A 21,521-nucleotide genomic window follows, 5' to 3' on the forward strand; every position below is an offset into this window, starting at 1 on the left:
TACATGCACTGCAGCTCTGAGCTGTGATAAACACGATTCGATGGATTCACATGTGAGAATGCAAATGTCCCATGTAGTCAGGTCAGTCTTTAACCTGCCGGCGCTGACATGCTGGTTCTCAGAGTATTTCCAGTTGCTCGGTGCAGACTGTTTTCCCCTGTGTGCTACATCTTTGAGAGCATAAATGTGGGTAATATCCTGACCTGAGTCTCAGGAAATTGTCCAGAATTTATGTGTGAAAACAGCTTTTGTAAACTATGGAAATGTTTGTTAGCTTTTCAACTTTTTCAGGGTAAAATTGCTATTTTTATATGATTTTTTCCCCTGAAGACTGTTAAATAAAATATTGTATTTTGTAAATGTTTGCTTAATCTCATTTTCTTATTAAATTGAATGTTCGGGGAACTGTAATATTCTCAAACATGTCTGCAGTTCAAGCGAAGAGCGTGAGGTCTCTAGGAGCACCGCAGCAGAGCGGGTGACAGACCAGAGGCGGCTGCTGCTGCGTGTTATCATGTTAAACATGTTCATGTGTCAGAGTGTTACAGTGTTGACCTCTGCACTGTTTTTATTCATTGTTGGTTATGTTAGTGTGTAGAAGTTTAGATTTATTCTTCTGTGAATAGCTCATACTTCATGTCGTGTTCAGCTTTAAACAATATTCATAATCTTTGTTGACTATTATCTAATGATAATGATTTGGTAGATTAGTGTCTACTCTAGTTTTGACTAACAGTTAATAGAGAGCAAGACAAACAATAAGATAACAGAGAAAATGTAAGCATAATGCTCCATCTTCCTCTGTGAACTCTTGTCCCTCTGTTCCTCCTCTCACCTCCCTCTACAGCTGCAGCATCGACTGGAAGCTGAGCGCCAGCGCCTGGCTGAGGAGGAGCAGCTGCGAAACCAGATGACAGTTCGGCGGGCGAAGGCTGAGGCTGAAAGGAAACACCAGGAGCGGCTCATCCAGCTGGCACAGCAGCAAGAGGACAGGGAGCGGGAGGAAAAGGAGGAGTCGAGGAGGAAGAAGGAGCTGCTGGAGCAGATGGAGAGGGAGAAGGAGCAGCCAGTCGACCACTCGGACATGGTTGACCGTATGTTTGGTTTCTTGGGGAACTCCGGGCCGCTGCCCAACCAGGATGGACAGGCACCAGCTGGTTTTGAAGTATGTATATGTGGGTTTTGTAGTCCAGAAAAGATGTCTGATTAAATCATCCATTAGCTAGGATTCCCCCCTCCGGTTTTTGAGGGGGACACATGGGGTTCTTGGGATTTTTTTCCAGGAAATGTCAAATATGTAATTTCCTTAATTTCTGGTAATCTGTGCATGCCCCTGCATGCATTTATGATGGAAATAGTATAAAGATAATATCCTTGGCCCTAAAGAGGTTGCATGAATACTTCAACTCCTTCAGAATGGAATATCAATACATGTCATTGCCAAGAGGTGTGCTGTGTCTCCTATCTCAATGTCAAGAACATGGAGACAGGCAATTACTTGAGGAGAGCTGGACAGGGCCATAGAAGGCTCTTAACCCATCACTGGACCAGTATCTGCTCCTTTGTGCGAGGAGGAACAGAATGAGCACTGCCAGAGCCACAAAATGACCTCCCGCAGGCCACTGGTGTGAATGTGTTCACACATTATTACTTCTAGGCTACTACTGTCATTCATTATTATCAGGATGTGCTAAAAACTCCCTGAAAAGCCTTCAGTTAATTCAAAATGCTGCAGCAAGAGTCCTGATGGGGACTAGAAAGAGAGAACATATTTCTGCTCTATTGGCTTCCCTTCATTGCCTCCCTGTTAAATCCAGAATTGAATTCAAAATCCTGCTCCTCACATACAAGGTCTTAAATAATCATCTCATCTTAATGACCTTGTAGTACCATATCACCCCATTAGAGCACTTCGCTCTCGCACTGCAGGCCTACTTGTTGTTCCTAGAGTATTTAAAAGTAGAATGGAAGGCAGAGCCTTCAGTTTTCAGGCCCCTCTTCTGTGGAACCAGCTTCCAGTTTGGATTCAGGAGACAGACACTATCTCTACTTTCAAGATTAGGCTTAAAACTTTCCTTTTTGCTAAACCATATAGTTAGGGCTGGATCAGGTGACCCTCAATCCTCCCTTAGTTATGCTGCAATAGGTGTAGGCTGCTGGGATATTCCCATGATGCATTGAGTTTTTCTTCTTCAGTCACCTTTCTCACTCTTCAGTCACCTCTCTGCATTGAATCACGCTTGTTATTAATCTCTGTCTCTCTTCCACAACATGTCTTCTATCCTGTCTTCCTTCTCTCTCCCCAACCATTTGCGACAAATGGCCCCGCCCCTCCCTGAGCCTGGTTCTGCCGGAGGTTTCTTCCTGTTAAAAGGGAGTTTTTCCTTCCCACTGTCGCTAAAGTGCTTGCTCATAGGAGGTCATATGATTGTTGGGTTTTTTCTCTGTATGTATTATTGTAGGGTCTACCTTACAATATAAAGCACCTTGAGGCGACTGTTGTTGTGATTTGGCGCTGTATAAATAAAACTGAATTGAATTGAATGTCTGACCAAAAAAATCTGAAAAAACTTTATGAGAGTGGTCTGAGTGCTGACTTCCTTTATTGGGCCCTGTGCTGACTGCCTGGCATCATAGCGCCTGACTGACATTTGCCATAGAAAGCCAAAATTGGCAGGACCAACACTGGCACCCCGCGCGTTTCACAGATGAGATTCACTTTGAGCACATGTGACAGACGTGAAAAGGTCCAATCATGTTGCCTGCAACATCATTCACAAATGACAGTGGCTCAATGGTGGTCTGGTAAGGCATATCCACAGAGGGATGCACAGACCTCTACAGGCTAGGCAACAGGACCCTGACTGCTGTTCGGTATCAGGATGTAATCCTTGGACCCATGTCAGACCCTATGCTGGTGTAGTGGGTCCTGGGTTCCTCCTGGTCCACGGAAATGCTCCGGCTCATGTGGTAAAAGTATGCAGGCAGTTCCCGGAGTCCAATAGTAAACCTCTGAGACATTCTGTTTCTGTCCAGTCGACACCACCAGGTTCCACCTCAGACTTAGTGATGCCATGGTCCTAGTCTACACTGAGGGTTTTAGTACTATTTAGATGTAGGAAGTGAATGGTTTGTTTGGTCCTCACCAAGAACAGTGTTCAGTGTTTTGGTCTCTGGTTTTTGGCTGATTTAAATGTTTCACTCTCCTTTCAGCTCTTCTGTTTTTTGTCTCCTAGAAATTTCTCTCACATATCATTTTGTTTCTCAGGATTTGGAAAACACGCCTTGTGGTGAGGAAGCTGAAGAGGAGGTTTTGAGCGAGGCTCCCCCGTTACCTGACGAGGAAGAGGAGGATTTGTCAGAGTATAAATTCTCCAAGTTTGCAGCCACCTACTTCCAGGGTGTCTCCATCCACACCTACATCAGACGGCCACTGAAACAACCTCTGCTTTTCCACGAGGACGAAGGAGACCAGCTGGTGAGGCTGACCTTCGATCTCAATCCCAAAGCCTTTTACAGCCCCCGATCATCTATTTAAGTTATTCGTATTATGTGTTAATGGGCTCAGCAGATTTACACACGTACCGGCTGCTGAGCCGATTACGAATATGTTTTGGGCGAAAAAACCAAGTTAAACTGTCACGCTTTTTGTCCTTTTTCTGGAAAAAGAAGAGAACACAACCATATCACCAAAAATGTTGGTTTTTCAGTTTAGTTTTGGTATGAATAAATTGTTAATTTTCTTATTATAACACATAACACAATCCAATCATCTTAGAAAGTTCTTACTGAGATGGCAAAACAGTCACACCTACACAAAGGGACCTTGTAACTCCTCGTTAGCAGAAAGTCAGAGTTCAGACATGTGAATGATCAACTAAAATCCTCTGGGCTTCAAACACTGGCCTACTAAAATGTTTACAATGCTTTACTCTTGACTGCTAGTGGTGCTACAATATAGGCTGTAACCTACAGAAAAAGAGTCTCAAAGCTGGTGATTTTTTATTTATTTTTATAAATCAGAGATAATGCTGTAGAATAATTTTGAAATCACTCTAACGTGTATAATGAAAAATCAGGTGATTTCAAAAAAGTTTTTCTTATTTGCCATATTTGACCTGTCCTCCAGGCGGCTTTAGCTGTATGGATCACTGTGTTGAGGTTCATGGGCGACCTCCCGGAACCCAAATGCCCGATGGTCATCAACGACGGCAGCGAGAAGATCCCCGTCATGACAAAGATCTATGAAACCCTCGGCAAGAGGACCTTCAAGCGAGAGCTGCAGGAGCTGCAGGTGGAGGGAGAGGTGAGAGGATGCTGGGGATTGTATGAGTCGTTACAGATTGTCAGGTCAGAGCCTCCAAAATGTCATCTCCTGTTTGTACCTACAGAACAGCTCCATAGACAGCCAGAAGAGGAACAGCGTCAGGCATAAACTCGTGTCACTCACTCTGAAGAGGAAGTCCAAGATCACTGAGGAGGTGAGAAACACATCACTTCTTTTCAGCTGATCTAAGTAAATAATTTATTTAACATGTCCCATGTTTTCCACTTTTAATCATAGGGTGACGTGATAACAGTATATAACCAAACCTTAAAAGAGTGTTAACTTAAACAAAAGAAATGGGAGAACCTGGACAAAAATGGCGGTGCAGTCAGTACCGTCAGTGGTGACTCCAGTTTGGTGGCTGTTCTATGGGGTGTGTATATGTGTCCCATATTATATGTGTTGTACCGAGTCAATCAACTGAAAGGGAATGAACAGTTATGCCTATAACTTCTGCTCCCTGAAGGAGAGGAACGGGGTACAACACAAGATTGCCCCGCTATGCCCCGCCCCAACTTGGCTTGGTGAAGACTGCTATCGAACTGAGGGATCATTGTGATGATGGGCTATATGTGCAGATGAGCCTGTGTGCATGTCATCACAGTCATCACAGGTCATCTGCCTTAAAGCTGCTAATAGAGATTTCTTCAGCCAGGACATGCAGAGGTGTGATATCCCATCTTATTTGTGTTGTACCTCATTCCTTTCCTTCGGGGAACAGAAGTTATAGGCATAACTGTTTGGGGTTTTTTCAAGCACTGGGACACTTGGACACCGGGAAACTGAAGGTGGCACACCGGTGCAGTGTTGCACTGTTGCCTCAGCTTGAACAGATCCTACATTTGCTGTAATGTTTGCATATTTTCCCTGTACCTACATAGATAATGTCTGACTTGATAACATAGAGATCCAAAGACAAGCCTGTTAGGTTACCTGGTGGTTCTCAGTTGGATGTGAGGGCCCATGTTTTTTCTCTTCGTTAGCCTTGTGATGGATCAGTAACCAGTCCAGGGTGTACCCCACCTCTTAACCACAACAGCTGGGGTAGACTTCTTGTTGGGAAGTTTTTTACCACTATAGCCCAAAGAGTGAAAAAAAAATCCAAACGTTTCTTGGATTCTGCAAATTTAAGCTCAAAACCTTCAAATTAATGCTTTTCTCTGTAACGCTGATGGCAGGTCACCAGGCGGCTGACAGAGGGGGACTACAGTCTCCAGGGAAACAGCATGCTGGAGGACCGACCCACCTCCAACCTGGAGAAACTTCACTTCATCATCGGCAACGGCATCTTGCGGCCCACCCTCAGGTGACCCATGAGTGTCATCGGCACTAAATAGAGGCTGCTCCTAGAAGCAGCAGTGAGGGATGAAGATGTTGCTTGCGGCAGCATGACGATGCTTTATCGATGTTTTTGGACCAAGCAAATGACGCACTGATGTTTTTGCTCTCTGGAGTTGATGAAAAACTTCAAGATTTATTCTGATTGTAGATTTTGTCTTGAAGATGACACTGAATTGAAATGAATAGGTTTGTTGAAATCAGATGGCTTTTTCGGCTAAATTCAAGTGTGGAGAGCGTTACTCCTGTGAGTGTGGAGCTTGAATAGTTAGTGTGGAGAGAGGTTTACTTTCATACCATGATTATTAAAAGTATGTCTTATTAAGTTAAAGCTATTGAGATGATTCTGGCTTGTGCATTTACTACAACCGTTCAGAACAGTCAAAATTAAAGGTCTCATAATCTGCAGACATATACTCCTCCTGTCTGCTTCACAGAGAGTCACTTTCCACTGTATGGTTTTGTAAACTATTAGAGACTCTAATTCACATCTTAGAGGAAGCCCACATACGAGATGCTGCAACACAGTTTAAGAAACTTAAAGGAAAAGAAAAATAAATTTCTCACAAAGACGGAACACAAATAAGGCAAAAACAGAAAATCTCCTGTAACTCAGCAATTAATAACTAATGCTATAAACGGTAATATTTAAACAAAATGGGATGATTAGTTAAAAAGGGAAGATAATTTGGAAACCAAAGTAAAATTAATTAAAATTATTAACAGAAAGAATTTTTAATATTGGAGAAACAGAGAAATGATTCAGATTCAGCACAAAACCTGGTCACTCTCCATTTTTTGTTGGGTCTTAGAAACTGCCAGAGGAGTCCTGCCTCAGCATCTGTTGAGCTCGGGTTCACTGGGCTTTAGCAATTTAAAGACACAGTGTTAAATAGAAACCATTTTATGCTGTTGGCATAGCAGACCTGGAGTATGTTCTGTATGGAATATTTGGCGATAGATCACCTCGCTGCAGGAACACAGTCCCTACATCCAGATGCTGCGCAATCCTCTTTGGAAAGTTTTTTTAAATGGGGTCTAATTTGATTTAGCTGTGGTGACTGTCTCGTGTATTGAAGAAGGCCTCTGATCTGTTTGTTGAATGTTGTCCTCTGCCTCAGAGACGAGATCTATTGTCAGATCTGCAAGCAGCTCAGCCAGAACCCGTCCAAAAGCAGCCACGCCCGCGGATGGATCCTGCTGTCCCTCTGCGTGGGCTGCTTCGCCCCCTCCGAGAAGTTCGTCAAAGTAAGAAACGTATTTCTGATGGGAAACTTGATGATAAAACCTCACGGTTAACTGGTGAAAATTGCAACTCATTTAAAAACTGAAATGGGAAAAAAATAACCACAATTGTAACTGCAGTGTCACCATTTTTGCACTTTTACACGCTCAGTTTTTCACTTGTATCTTCACGTTACTGATATTTGCCCACCACTGCCTGTTTAAAGTGTTTTGTGGTACTCACTGTTTCGGCCCTATGCCGCCTGCAGTACCATTATTTTCATCCATGTAATTGTACTGCACATGAAAGGTCAGGAACAAAAAGAAAATTCATTTAATAATAATATATTACAGATGATTTAAATTTGACCATAAAATAAAGAAATAATGGTAAACTGCAATAAATAAGCATGTCAACAGAAATTTACAAAAAAAAAACACGACCGGGTTTCAAATGTGGCTGATGTTTCTAATCAGCCACCTAACAATGTTTCTTCCTTTTTACTAATGTTGGTCAGCCAGCTAATCCAAAGCAGACATGTGTAAAAGATAAAGTCATATACACTACGAACAAAGATATAATCTTTTGTTTTCCGGCAGTGGATTTCAGTCCAGGAGAGCAGATGGGACAGATCTATAACTCGATCCACTCGCATTCAGTCAGTAAACAGTAGTCTGTCCGTCTCCACCATCACCATCAGCAGGTCTGATGGCTGAAAATCAGTTTAAGTCCTCAAAGAAGTAAAAGCTTAAAATAAAGTAGTCAAAGGGAGAATCTCAAAGATTTCATCTGCAGTTTGATCATTGCAAGAATTCATTTTAAAAAAAAACATAGCAAAAGTTTTCTGGTCTGACTCAAAACAAAATATTACATCTGAAAATCACGTTTAGCTTTAGAAACTTTTAATTAACTTTTTTTCCTGACTGATTTGAGTAAAATTGAGTTATGAGTTTGATTTCATTTATGTAAACAGAATAAATATAATGCTGTGTGTCAGTGCCTTTGGTATGTCACACCTTTAACCTTTAAACTGCTCAGGGCTGTAAACGGCCTTTATGTCAGTAATACGATGAATATTTCTCTTCTCTCTGCTCTTTTATCAGTATCTACGGACATTTTTGAAAAACGGTCCTCCGGGTTATGCTCCCTACTGCGAGGAGAGGTTGAGGAGGACGTTTGTCAACCGCACTCGGATGCAGCCACCGTCTTGGTTGGAACTGCAGGTGCCAAAAATCTTTCTGCTCTGTGTCGTCAAGTCCAGTGAATCCAGTTTGTCAAGTGTCTCATCTTTTAACTGGAAGCATTTGCAACAGTAAATTGATGGGATTATCAGCGTTTGTTGTTCTGTTTGTGGTTTTTAGGAATTTGCAAAGCATGTAGCTAATGCTGTCACTGTTATCACTGAGTAACAGTTACAAAGCTCACTGTGTGCTGAGGGAGTGTCCAGTTTAGCTAAAATCTGTATTAAATAATAACTGTTTGTTGAAATACATCTATAACTATATAACTGTAATAAATATCAGCATTAAATATTAGAAACTAGAATTAGCTGAAAATAACTGAGAGCTTATTATAATAAATATTTTCATATCATTCCACTGGTTTTCATACTTTGGTTTGAAAACGGAGATGATTTTAAGATAGTTTTTATACTGTTTTTCAGGTGTTTAAAATGTTACATTACATACATGAAGAAACATCTAGAAAGCCTGACGATGTTTTACATCAAATTACCGTAAACTGTAAAACTTTACAAAAAACAGCTAAATGTAGCTAGTTTATTAAAATTCAGTGTTCTTTACTATATTTATTCTCTCTTAAATTCTCATTAAAACATCAACTCGTGTGATCCGGAAGAAGCCATTGGTCCTTCTTTAATTTTAAATTTATTTATCAAAGTTTGGATCAAGAGGACTGTAGCAGCAACCTTCTGACCTTCTTTGTCAGTTTCTGACTCGTGTTTCTCAGGAAGGCAGCTCGCTCTTTCTCCTCTTCAGTAACCACAATGAGGCAGACATCAAAAATAAAGGATAAAAGTTTATTTATTCCACACAAAACCAATAATTACAAAACAAAATAACCACAATCAAACATCACAAATTAAAGACCTCAACAAAAAATTTAAATCTGTAATGACTGATCAAAAACTGAAATTAAATTTGAATTTTTTATACTTTGTTATACTTTTTCATCTCTTCTTTTTGTGGTTTTCTACAGGTTAATTATCTTTAATATCAATAATGGGGTTTTTTTTACAGGTGGTTGGATGGTAGAGGTTGTAATATTTATATTTTGAAGTGAGCCTATAACACCACAATGCTGCACAGCTGTAGGACATCTTAACTGTTGCCTGTCTGAACACGAGTCTCATTGTTTTTCCCTCCAGGCCACAAAGTCTAAGAAGCCCATCATGCTCCCCGTGACATTCATGGACGGCACCACAAAGACACTCCTCGCAGATTCGGCTACCACAGCCAGCGAGCTGTGCAACGCACTGGCGGACAAAATCAGCCTGAAAGATCGCTTTGGCTTCTCGCTGTACATAGCTCTGTTTGACAAGGTAAAACACAGGCTCTACTGACAGCGAGGTTGTAACAGTTAACTATAACTAAGACGTTTGACAGAAAACGTGCTTTGGTGCTCATCTGGGACGTCTGCACCTGTGTATTATGAATTTCCTAAATCTAACACGGAAGACAAACTTAAGTGAAATGATCAAACTAATACTTGGAACCAACTGAAACTAAATTTAAATAAACAATATTTTTTAAAATGAAAACATTTAGTCAGTTTGTTCAGATGTCATGGAGTTATTTAACTGCAAGTATGTGTTCATCAGGTGTCGTCTTTGGGCAGCGGTAACGATCACGTCATGGACGCCATCTCGCAGTGTGAGCAGTACGCAAAGGAGCAGGGCGCCCAGGAGAGGAATGCTCCCTGGAGGCTGTTCTTCAGGAAGGAGATCTTCAGCCCCTGGCACAACCCTGCCGAGGACTACGTTGCCACAAACCTCATTTATCAGCAGATCGTCCGGGGGGTGAAATTCGGAGAGTATCGCTGTGAGAGGGTGAGCCTCTGAGCTGTGTGCAACTCTGCATGCTTTGTGTGAAAGAGGGTGAGATACTGAACGTTGAGTTCGCCCCATATGGATCCACTGGAGTATGACTGTGTGAATATTACATTAAACCCACTTGAATGGGAGAATGAGTCTTGTAGTAAGAAAGGTTTCTGAGCATTTAAATAGAGTAGAAAAGCACTTTATAAACACCATTATGTAATGTACGGTTGTAACGACAGTAGTATCACCCCCTGGTTTCTGGAATTTGCACTTTAAAGCCTCAAGGTTTGCATTTTGTTATAACAATATAAGACAAGGCCTTGAGTGTATCAGCGAGACAAGACTGAGATGGTCTGGACATGTACAGAGGAGGGATAGTGGATATTGGACAAAGGATGGAGCTGCCAGACTGAAGACAAAGAGGATGGGGGACATGCAGAGGGCTGCCGTGACAGAAGAGCTTGAGCTAGTTTTGCAGCTTTTTGATCTACTCATCCTTCTTTGTTCTTCCAGTTTTATTATCCGATCATAGGGTCGTCATCCAGTGCCGGATAGGGCACCAGTCTTCTGCAGGGCCAATGCAGAGTAACAGACAACTACTTCGTATTTACAAAATATACAGAATGGAGGGGTAGCTCTAGACTTTTGCACAGTACTGTATATTGATCAGCCCATCTGGTTCTCCTGATATGATCTTATCTACTTGAAAGAAGAGTTGATGGCAGGTTTCAGGTGTTGGGCTTGCTTTCTCCTGACCATTGCTTCACCCTGTGTCTGTCTTGAAGGAGGAGGACTTGGCAGAACTGGCCTCTCAGCAGTACTACGTGGATTACGGCTCCGAGGTCCTCCAGGATCGTCTGCTCAGCCTCATTCCGTCCTACATCCCCGACAGAGAAATCACCTCCACTAAGACTGCAGAGAAGTGGGTTCAGCTCATCATCAGCGCCCATAAAAAGGTACCTTCTGGTCAAGTGATGAAAACCAGTCTTAATTTTGTGCTGTTTTCTGGGAGAATCTAACTAGAGCTCACTGTGCAGGGAGTACAAATGAAAAGGAGGGTAAACACGCAGAAGGTGAAGGAGGATGTGGTGGATTTTGCTCGTTTAAAGTGGCCTTTACTCTTCTCACGCTTCTACGAGGCCTTCAAATTCTCTGGTTGGTAAAACACTGTACCTCTTTCTAAACTACTAAATGCTTTGTTCCCATCAGTGGTTGTGGATATTTTTTAATGGATGTGACCACATCTGCTCACAGGGCCTAGCCTGCCCAAGAATGACGTTATCGTAGCGGTGAACTGGACCGGCGTTTACTTTGTGGATGAACAGGAGCAGGTCCTTCTCGAGCTCTCTTTCCCAGAGATCATGGCTGTGTCCAGCAGCAGGTATGACAAACAGCCACAAATGCACCAAATGACAGGCAACCAAAATAAAATACAAAGTATATTTGAGTTGTACAAAGTTAATAAGTGAATTAATTGCTGCTGGTTTCTTGGCATTTATATTGACCTTAAAGGTTCTCTACAAACAAACAATCGATTTGTTTGTCTTAACATCAGGAAAATCTTGGTTATTAATGGCATCTTCCCACAACAACTTCTAAATCTGAAGCTGAAGAAATCTGATTATATAGAGTCTATAAGAAAACAGCCTAATGGCTGTCTTGTGTTGCTTTATGACCTCAGAAAAACCTTCCCTGATGAGTTCATGGTCTTAATCGTTGCTTTCACCTCTGGTTGAACAGAGCATGATGTGTATTTTGTAAACATCCCATTTAGATAAAATGGGAGAATAGGTCATAGTATGAATTGGAGTAGGTCTAGCTTGTGATTGACAAGTTGCTAGCCATGTAAGCTATGTAAGCCTGAAGTATAAGAAGGGTTTCTGATTTGTCATATCTGGTTTAAAATGACATTCAAGCATCATCTAAATTAAATCTGTTTTATTTCATCCCAAAACAAGATGTGGAAAATTCAAGGTGTTCAATCAGTTCTGTCATGGGGACTCAAATCACTGAATACTAGCACATGCTAGCAGGCATGCTATATTTTAGCTAACATTAGCCAGAATAAACAGGGTTTGCTCCTCAACCTAGCTAGCTAAATTCAGTTTTGCTAATTCTCAAGCCACACTATTTTGGATGCAACCAAGATAATCAGAGATGGTATCATTCTTTAATACTTCTTTAATACGTTAAAAAAATATTTACATACATAACGTTTAATTTCAAACAAGACTTTCTTCACTTCTGTGCTGATACAAATGATTGTAAGCATTACTTAATAAATATATTTTTATCATTTTTAAGTTTTTAGGGATCTTCTGCTTGTCAGAATTGCATCTTGTCCATATTTTGAACTATCATGGTTAAAGCAAAGTTTAACTTTGCAGAGGGGGTAAACTCCAGGGACAGAGCTTCACTCTGGCCACCATCAAAGGAGACGAGTATACGTTCACCTCCAACAATGCAGAGGACATCCGCGACCTGGTGGTCTCCTTCCTCGAGGGTCTAAGGAAGAAGTCCAAATATGTGGTGGGCCTGCTAGACTGCCTGAACCCACGTGAGATTCACTGATGAATTAGAAATAAAAAGGTGTTTTTAGGAGCAGAATGGTCAATCTGTTTGTCATCTCCCCGGCAGTAGGGGTAGATTCCAACTTCCTGAGTTTTGCTAAAGGAGATCTGATCATCTTGGACGAACATGACGGAGAGCATGTGATGAACTCTGGCTGGGCACACGGCGTCAATGACAGAACCAAACAGAGAGGGGACTTCCCTGCTGACTGTGTCTATGTGCTACCTACTATCACCCGACCACAGTATGATATAGTGGTGAGTGCAGTCAGAAAAATAATCTCTGTCTTCCAGATTCTGCTGGAATGTTTTTTTTTTAATCCAGCAGGTTGTTTTTACAGGACAGAACTAGAAGTCTAACCAGTTCTTCCAGTGTAAGTGATTTCAGGATGTCCCTGTGCAACAGTGTGTAGATATACCTGGTTATTGTAGCTAAGGCATTTGAATTATCCATGTGTGCAGCAGCAAATTTCTGTCAGGCTTGAAGGTGTCAGGGGCTTCTTTAATGTTTGGTACTTTCTCAATCCATCCATCCATTCTCTTCCACATATCCAATTTAGGGCCCCGGGGGCGCTGGGGCCTCTCCCAGCTGTCTTAGGGCGAGAAGCAAGGTACACAGCCATGCTGCCACTCTGTCGCATGGCTAACACATAGAAACAGGTTGAACCTTGGTGGTTCCTGGATTGTTCCTGAACATCATGACCGGTTTTCTCTCATTTTTGAGGGTGACAGTTTGGGTCTTCTTCTAGAACTTGGCAACATGGTTACATATCCGAATAACTTGGACCTAGAGCAGGGCGATATGACCAAAAGCATTTATCACGATATGCATTAGAAAATTTGCGATAACGACATAACTGACGATATAATTGACACTAGACAAAATACTTTACAACTCCACAACTTTTATTAGTGCAAAAAAACCCAACAATGTAGTTTCACTTAAACAAACAGCTGTTTTTTATGTGCATTAAAGTTATATAAAAATTTAACAGTGCAAATGCAAATTCCTTGCTGACAGTTTAACCAAAAGGCATTTCCAGTGGAAATTGGCCGACATATCCTCAGGATAACCATGTATAATATCCACAAAACTTAAAAAGAGGTTATATAGACAATACGGTAATATTATGTTGAAGCACAGTACGTATCACTCCACGAGGCTCTTGCCTACAGTAGCCGTAATGCTCCAACAATCCATCAAGCGGTGCGGCTTCGTAGCTTAGCAAAGTCGTACTAAAACATTTGACAGATTTACGAGCGCCATGTACGACATAAAATCGTTTTGAGGTCAGTAAACACAACCAGAATTCATACATAAGGCACACGGGATTATAAGGGGCACTGTCGACTTTCAGAAAAATCAAAGGATTTATTTTAAGTGTGCCGTATTTTCCAAACAACACGGTAATAACGACGGCCCGCTTGCATACTCTACCAAAAATAGTGCTTTGTTGTGAAGTTGCAGCATTTTTACAAACCAATTCTGGTTCATCCGTTTCATTCAACAATCTGCTTTCGCCCTTCTTATTCTCCGTTGCCGCCATGCTTTTTCCGGCATGTGCGTATGAAAACAAAGGCACTGCACATGCGCGTTTTACCCATATTCTATTGCGATATTTTATTTTCTTATCGTTGCCCAACATGATACCGGTATTACTGTGAACGGTATTATATAGCCCAGCCCTACTTGTACCTACATACAATTATGTGAACTGATGGTTTTGGAAACTGCAGTTGTTCAGGAATGGCTCCAAGAGGCCTTCCCAACTTGTGTAAACCTGAAATTCTCTTGAAGTTACTTGAAGTTTCCTATTGTAAGTATTGGCCAATGCAATGAGTGCTGTCAAACAAATCCTTTAAAATAAAAATGACCATGACGGTTAAACTGTGTAAATGCTGATCTGACCTGTCAACACTCCAGCTTTGCTATTTTTTTTTAAATTAATGTCAACCAAACTGCCAGTCATCTACTAATTAAAATTTACACACAAAAAATCCTCACTGCACATATATTTTCAACACGTGTGAAAACAACCTGATTAAAGCACCATGTGAGCAGCTGCTGTCTCTCCAATTGTTAGCTATTAGCTGTCCACCTTTTTTTTTTTAGCAGTTTTTCTCCCAATTAACAAAAAACACAAAAATAAATATATGCTAGTCTCTCTGTGCAGCCAGCTGTGTTTAATGGCTGTCTACAAAGTGTCAAACACTAAAATATTATAGAAATATTGAATTTGCACATTGTATTATCATCAAAAGCACATCACTAGTTTTCTGCTTGGTATACTGTAACAGAAAAAAGTGCTTTAACCACACACTAAAAGCAAAAAACTCATGGATTCTGAAAGGAAGGTTTTGACAGAGATGTGGTTGTTGAACTCCAGGTATTGGCTGCTCATTAAAAGGAAAATTAACTTCCCAAAAGAATTTTTTCTTCCTAGAAAATGCTCTGAAATATGTTGATGTACTTTGCTGAATTAACCAGTTGGAAGGGTCAAATGCGAAAAAAATCCAATCTTCCTCCTGTTTTACTGTCTCTCAGGCTCTCGTCATCATGACTCCTGATCAGAGGCGCGAGTCTATCGGTTTGTCCCAGATTAACCTTTCGGACCAAGAGGATAAATCTAAGGCCTACACTCTGGAGGAGTTTTCCTACGACTACTTCAGGTAACTAAGTCTAATGTGAGGCTGTTTTAAGTACAAATGATGTTAAAAAAAAATGTGTGAAAGTTTCTTCGAACCACTGTTCTTCAGGCCTCCTCCAAAGAGTACTCTGAGCAGGGTGGTGATCTCGAAAGCTCGAGGGAAGGAGCGTCTGTGGAGCTGCACCCGCGAGCCTCTCAAACAGCCTCTATTGAAGAAAGTCCTGGCTCACGACGAGCTCTCCCAGGAGGCCTGCTTTGCCTTCATAGATATCCTTTAGGAGAGGGCGTGATTGATCATATGTTTGGCTTTCTCGTTTGCGTTTTTCCTCTGGTGCTTTTGTTACATCAGAGCAGGTAATTAACTTTCCCAAGGGACCATATGAGAAAGTGGAGGTGTTGTGAAGGGCTCAGTTCAGTTCTGATAAATATTAATTTTGTTTCTTTATAAACTGCTACTGGTAAGAATGGATGTTACAGGCATCCAAGCCTGCAGTTACGCCTGTCGACCAAACCCCCCATGAAAGTTACTCACTGTTGTTTGTGATTTTGATGGGAATCATAAGCTGGTCTTGACTGCTCCATCGCTAGCAAAGGTTTAGCTGTTTTTGTAGCGATTGAAACTGTAATATTTAATCTGCTCTATACAAAGAAAACATGCTTTTTAATGCTGGTAGGTTAGTAATTTTAACATGAGTTTATAGAGATGAACTCTGTTTTTTGGAGCCAGCCAAGTGGCCATCAGAGGAAGTTTGCTGCTTGGTTATTTCCAGTCAGCCATACTGCCTGACCTGTACCAGCCTGTCGTTATGTGAATGGTCCTTAACTGTGTTTGCACATGTGATGAAGTATATGGGCGACTACCCGTCCAAACGAGTGCGTTCTGTCAACGAGCTCACCGATCAGATATTCGAAGGAGCCCTGAAGGCCGAGCCGCTCAAAGACGAAATCTTCTGCCAGATTCTCAAACAGCTAACAGACAATCACATTAAGTAAGTCCAAGAAAAAAACAGTCTTTTCTTCTATCTCTTCTTCTATAATCAATATTTTAGCTCAGTGTTCACAGTTTAAGCTGTGAGTGTTCACTTTGATCACTCTCAAAGCATCTCTTACATCTGTAACATGCACCTTCCTGGTAACCCCAGCGGTTCTTTCACAGTCTCTGCAGCACCCTTAGAGTCTTTTTTGCCACTTGAAATTCATTAAATTCACACAAGCAAACAAAACTGTATTCATTGTCCACACAGAGACTGGTGTTTAACATTTTCGCCTGCTGTACCGTCACCAGAAACAAAATCCCTGCACACTTATAAATATGCCTGGTAGCAGCAAGAAAATAATGATATAAGCATGATGGAATATGAGCATGCATAGAAAATTTCTGACTTCTAGATGTTTCTCACTAAAGGACACTTTCTTTCCTGTGCCACAAAGCCAAAATCCTGACCCTCAGTTTGTGCACTGTTTACCTTGTCATGGTGTTTGTGTGCAGGTACAGTGAGGAGAAGGGCTGGGAGCTGCTGTGGCTCTGCACTGGTTTGTTTCCTCCCAGTAACATCCTGCTGCCTCACGTCCAGAAGTTTCTGCAAGCCAAGAAACACTATCCTCTGGCTCCAGACTGCATGCAGCGGCTGCAGAAAGCCTTACGGTAACACAAACGCACACAGTTGTTGTTAACGCCTGTTAAAACTTCTTCACTACTGCTTTTTACAGGTTTAAGTCTCACACCACTTTTTTTTTTTAGCTCAGTTGAGAAGCACCTGCAAGCAGCCTCTAGTTTCCAGCTAGTTCATACAGCTCAGTTACAGAAACTATAGTGCATATTACCCCAGTGTGTGATTAAATGGTTGCTTTAAATTACAATTTTTACCCCTAGTAATTTTTTTTTATTATATTTTATTCATTATTCATCCTCACTGCCCTTTGTGCTAGAAACGGATCAAGGAAGTACCCTCCTCACCTGGTGGAGGTGGAGGCCATCCAGCACAAGACGACTCAAATCTTCCACAAAGTTTACTTCCCTGACGATTCAGACGAGGTCAGTTACGACTAACATTCAAAAAGTACATTGTTATGTGGTATTTTACAACTGTGCATTTTGTACACTAAGGGGAAAAAACTGTAATTTGAGACGTGCCACCTCTTTAAATAAACAGTGAACTTGCATCGTTCACATTTTTCTGCACATGTACTAAATATTCTGCTTATAGCTTGACTTTGGTTTATGTTTGTGTTCACAGGTGTTTGAGGTGGAGTCGAGCACGAAAGCCAAAGACTTCTGCCACAACATCTCCGGACGTCTGATGCTCAAATCCTCCGAGGGCTTCAGTCTCTTCGTCAAGATCACTGACAAGGTGACGCCTTCATCCGCAGCCCGATCGTACAAACGTATTCACTACAAGCTCAGCTCAGGGGCAGCAAATAGACAGATTAGACAAAAAAAGCCATAGTTTTCTGTTTCTATGCTGATGACTTTTCTTTTCCTGTTGTGCTGTTTGTAGTTGTTGCTCTCTCTGCTGTCATATTTCTGGTAGACCTTTGGTTCTCTACCAAGAATTTGTTGTTTCAGATTCATAAAAAGTAACATTTTTAGTCATTTTTCATTAATTTGGAGTCAGTTTGTTTTTATGTTGCATCCTATTTTCACTGGTTTGACCCTCTTCCTGTTTTGTGGTAATTGTGAGTCTTCTCTTGGTTGTTTTGGGTCTCGTTGCAGATGTTTGATTTGTGTGTTATTTTGTATTTGTTAATCATTCTTTTTGTGTGTTTGTAGTCATGTTATTTACTTATTCAGTGGTTCTGGATTTTTAAGTTCTTCTACCACCTCTCTGTAATCAGTTAATTGATTTCTTGTTAGTCCGTGACTTCCTGGTTCCTTTTGTGTTTATATTTTGTTTTTTGTTTGCATGATAAGTTTTCATCTTCAGTGGTGTGGATTTGTTTCTGGAAATCATTCTGAGGTGGTTTTCAGTCTGAGGTCATTTTGCTTTTCTCTCGCTGGTTTTGCAGCTCTCAGTACTCGTTTGTTCTTTGGGTGGGGGGTATTCATAGGTTGTCCTTTACTGCTCAGTTTGCTTGTAATTATTTTTATTTAACTTATTTTTTTTTGCTTTACTTTCATCTGTACAGACTTTGCCTGTACGTGTGATTAGTTTACATGTAGTCGTAACTTTTTACTTTGAATAATAGCTTTATTTTTGAGGAAAAAGGGATCATGCCTACCATTGAAGCCATTCAACATGGATCTTCTTTACACAATTAAATCCTTCACTTACTTCCAGGTCATCAGCGTGCCTGACGGCGACTTCTTCTTTGACTTTGTGAGGCACCTGACTGACTGGATCAAGAAAGCCAGACATGTAAAAGATGGTAAAGCCCATCAGATCAGATTCAGATTGAAGCTCAGATTATCTTTGATCTTCTCGCTGATTCTTCTTTCTTTACCAGTTTGTCTTTTCACCTTTGTGCTGTGTGCAGGTGTAGTGCCTTCTCTGACCTACCAGGTGTTCTTCATGAAGAAGCTGTGGACTAATACACTTCCTGGAAAGGACTCCATGGCTGATTCCATCTTCCACTACTACCAGGTTAGTCCCTCTGCAGTATCAGTATATCTGGTTACTCTTACTTGATTAAATGTTGAGATAAAACATTTTAAACTTGCCTGATGTAGAATGGATGGTGTAGACTAAACTCTGAATCATGCTCTCTGTCTCTATCTTCCCTCCAGCTGTGCAAAGCTTCAAAAAAGAAAATCTGTGTGTGGTATCGGTTTCTTACCAGCTGTTGTCTTTTTCTGCAGGAGCTGCCGAAGTATCTGCGTGGCTACCACAAGTGCTCAAAGGAGGAGGTGCACCAGCTGGCAGCGCTGATCTACAGGGTGAAGTTTGAGGAGGATAAATCCCACTTCCACAATATTTCCAAGATCCTGAAGGAGCTCGTCCCCCAGGACCAGATCAGACATTTGTCGCCCGACGACTGGAAGCGGGTGAGCACGCGCAGATTTAAAAATGGTAAAAAACTGAATGTCTGGATGCAGGAATGGCCTCAGGCTAATGATGACTATGTTCAAAAATAATTTCCTCTTCAGTTTGTTGCCACAGATGCAGAATTCAAAACATCAGATTTGGATTTAATCCTCGGGTGTTCATTCATTCATAACCTTTCCTCGGTGATCACAGTTCTTTCTCTAGTTACATATTTAAGATGTTTTCATGCTTTCGTTCAAAAATCCAGAAATAAGGTCTGGCGATTGGTGCTTTTTGGCTCCTATGCTAGGCAGTTAAAGTTTTAACCAACAAGTAAAAAACACTAAAGTTACATTGAACTTGTCGTGGAAATCTAGTGAGACAAAAACTTTTAATCGCACATTAAAACTTCTAGGTGACTCAGATGTTTTATGCAGGAGCTTTTATTGCAAAAGAGCCGACCTCGTGTGTTTTTATAGGATCCTTTGAAGCACCGGATTCAGAAAAATGTTATTTTTAGAGGCCTGAAAAAGGAGTCTCGGCCTGAGCCATGCTGCTAAATACACGTTCCTTAATCAGTCGTAGGTACTTAAGTTTCAAATGAGTTAAAATGATCTATCAAACTGAAACAAACTAAAAGTTGTGTGCTGATTGTACTGATTAAAAAGAACTCGAGACAATCACCAGGCGATATGCAGAGATTTAAATCTGTAGCAGCACGTCAGCTTGTCTCTCTGACGTCATCCCAAACCCCAAAAAGAGGCTTTATTGTTTTCAGAGCTCTCTGGGAGTTCGAAAACATTAAAATCCAAAACATATCCCACAGCTGCTTGCTACTTTTACAGGTAATCACTTACAAGTCTGTGTGCAAAAAGAGTGAATGAGTGTTTCATCTTCCTGTTGTTTTGTGTCTCAGTCGATCGTGTCACTGTTCAACAAGCACTCAGGGAAGACTCGGGAAGAAGCCAAACTCTCCTTCCTCAAAATCATTTACAAGTGGCCCACGTTTGGTTCGGCCTTCTTCGAAGTCAAGGTAAAGACGCTAGAGACTCGTTAGTTTATGAAAGCTTGGAACTTCTGCATTCACTGTTTCCTGCTCTATTTTATCTACTTTCACTTTTAAAAAAGCTGCACAACACTGGGACAAACTTTGCATTTTTGGTTTTTCTGTTTTGCTTTTTCTGCAGCAAACAACTGATCCTAATTACCCAGAAACCCTCCTGATAGCAATCAACAAACATGGAGTCAGTCTGATTGATCCCAAGTCTAAGGTGGAACACGTTTATCTTTGATATTTAAATCGATCTGTATTGATAGAGCGCTTTGCTACTCTGTTCCCTCCCCTCACTCCCAACTGGTCACAGCAGATAGATGTACCTCCCTGAGCCTGTTTTCCTCCAGAGGTTTCTTCCTGTTAAAACAGAGGTTTTCCTTCCCACTGTTACCAAGTCCTTGCTCATAGGGGCTTTTCTGATTGTTGGTGCCTTTTTCTATTACTGTAGTTTCTCTCTGTATTATTGTATTGTATTTACCTTACAATATAAAGCACGTTGAGGCAGCTGTTCCTTTGAATTAAATATCTGAGCACTCAAAGCACTTTTTTTTCGCAATTAGTTTTTGATTTAAACCTGCAAATATTTGTTTGTATGTGAAGTTTAGCACTGCATTATTCTCTTATCCGGCTTATCAAAATTTCCTGTAGGACATCCTCATCACTCACCCTTTCACCAAGATCTCCAACTGGAGCAGCGGCAACACGTACTTTCACATCACCATTGGAAACCTGGTGCGAGGCAGCAAGCTGCTGTGTGAAACGTCCCTGGTGAGCTCTTAAGTTTTTGTAACATGAAACAAAGAGTGTGAGCATTTAGCTTTCCAAACAAAGCTGCTTTTAATGTGATTATGCACAGCCTGAGCAGTGAAAGCAGCGTGCCAGCAGATTTAATTGTCAGTCTTTTCTGTAGACTCTCTCGTTTATCACGTGTTCCACCAACAAGATTACGCTCTGCAGGAAGCAAAATCTTTGCGTTCACATTTGAATCAGTCATTTATTTCATGTGTAATCAAGTTTTTTTTGAGTGTGGTGTCTGAAACGATTTTGCATGGTTACCTGTGCTCTCTTTTTAACTTCAAACTTGATTACAGCTCAGAGAAAAGGGGTGAAGTAACAGTTCTAACGTCACAGGAAAACTTATGAGAAAATCAAATCAGTGATCTTGTGTGAATAATAATAGATCCTTATACAGTGAAAAGAGCCGCACATCCCACAAAGCAATCATTAATGTATTCTCATCCATCAGGGCTACAAAATGGACGACCTCCTGACCTCTTACATCAGCCAGATGCTGACGACGATGACCAAACAGCGAACGTCCCGGGGCAACAGCAAGTGA

The 21,521-nt window shown here is 41.2% G+C and overlaps 1 protein-coding gene across 3 annotated transcripts in view; it reads left to right on the plus strand.

Moving 5' to 3' along the window:
• myo7ab (myosin VIIAb) overlaps window positions 1–21,521 on the plus strand; it is a 43,770-nt gene extending 22,249 nt beyond the window's left edge. The window contains exons 22-48 of one of the 3 annotated variants that reach the window (XM_085364079.1): window positions 848–1,165; window positions 3,269–3,478; window positions 4,130–4,306; window positions 4,392–4,481; window positions 5,506–5,633; window positions 6,787–6,913; window positions 7,994–8,113; window positions 9,277–9,450; window positions 9,730–9,957; window positions 10,734–10,904; window positions 10,986–11,103; window positions 11,203–11,329; window positions 12,336–12,505; window positions 12,586–12,776; window positions 15,064–15,188; window positions 15,276–15,433; window positions 16,002–16,155; window positions 16,656–16,811; window positions 17,096–17,201; window positions 17,404–17,517; window positions 18,445–18,532; window positions 18,641–18,747; window positions 18,963–19,148; window positions 20,045–20,161; window positions 20,316–20,399; window positions 20,831–20,950; window positions 21,429–21,521. In XM_085364079.1, coding sequence (XP_085220205.1) covers window positions 848–1,165; window positions 3,269–3,478; window positions 4,130–4,306; window positions 4,392–4,481; window positions 5,506–5,633; window positions 6,787–6,913; window positions 7,994–8,113; window positions 9,277–9,450; window positions 9,730–9,957; window positions 10,734–10,904; window positions 10,986–11,103; window positions 11,203–11,329; window positions 12,336–12,505; window positions 12,586–12,776; window positions 15,064–15,188; window positions 15,276–15,433; window positions 16,002–16,155; window positions 16,656–16,811; window positions 17,096–17,201; window positions 17,404–17,517; window positions 18,445–18,532; window positions 18,641–18,747; window positions 18,963–19,148; window positions 20,045–20,161; window positions 20,316–20,399; window positions 20,831–20,950; window positions 21,429–21,521 — 3,957 coding nt within the window. The remainder of the gene's footprint in view (window positions 1–847; window positions 1,166–3,268; window positions 3,479–4,129; window positions 4,307–4,391; window positions 4,482–5,505; window positions 5,634–6,786; window positions 6,914–7,993; window positions 8,114–9,276; window positions 9,451–9,729; window positions 9,958–10,733; window positions 10,905–10,985; window positions 11,104–11,202; window positions 11,330–12,335; window positions 12,506–12,585; window positions 12,777–15,063; window positions 15,189–15,275; window positions 15,434–16,001; window positions 16,156–16,655; window positions 16,812–17,095; window positions 17,202–17,403; window positions 17,518–18,444; window positions 18,533–18,640; window positions 18,748–18,962; window positions 19,149–20,044; window positions 20,162–20,315; window positions 20,400–20,830; window positions 20,951–21,428) is intronic. The other 2 variants (XM_085364080.1, XM_085364081.1) reach the window with 2 other exon arrangements.

The sequence above is a fragment of the Diplotaxodon limnothrissa genome, linkage group LG10, assembly GCF_057381915.1.
Source record: "Diplotaxodon limnothrissa isolate DT_005_m linkage group LG10, D_limnothrissa_male_GT1.1, whole genome shotgun sequence".
Classification (NCBI taxonomy): domain Eukaryota; kingdom Metazoa; phylum Chordata; class Actinopteri; order Cichliformes; family Cichlidae; genus Diplotaxodon; species Diplotaxodon limnothrissa.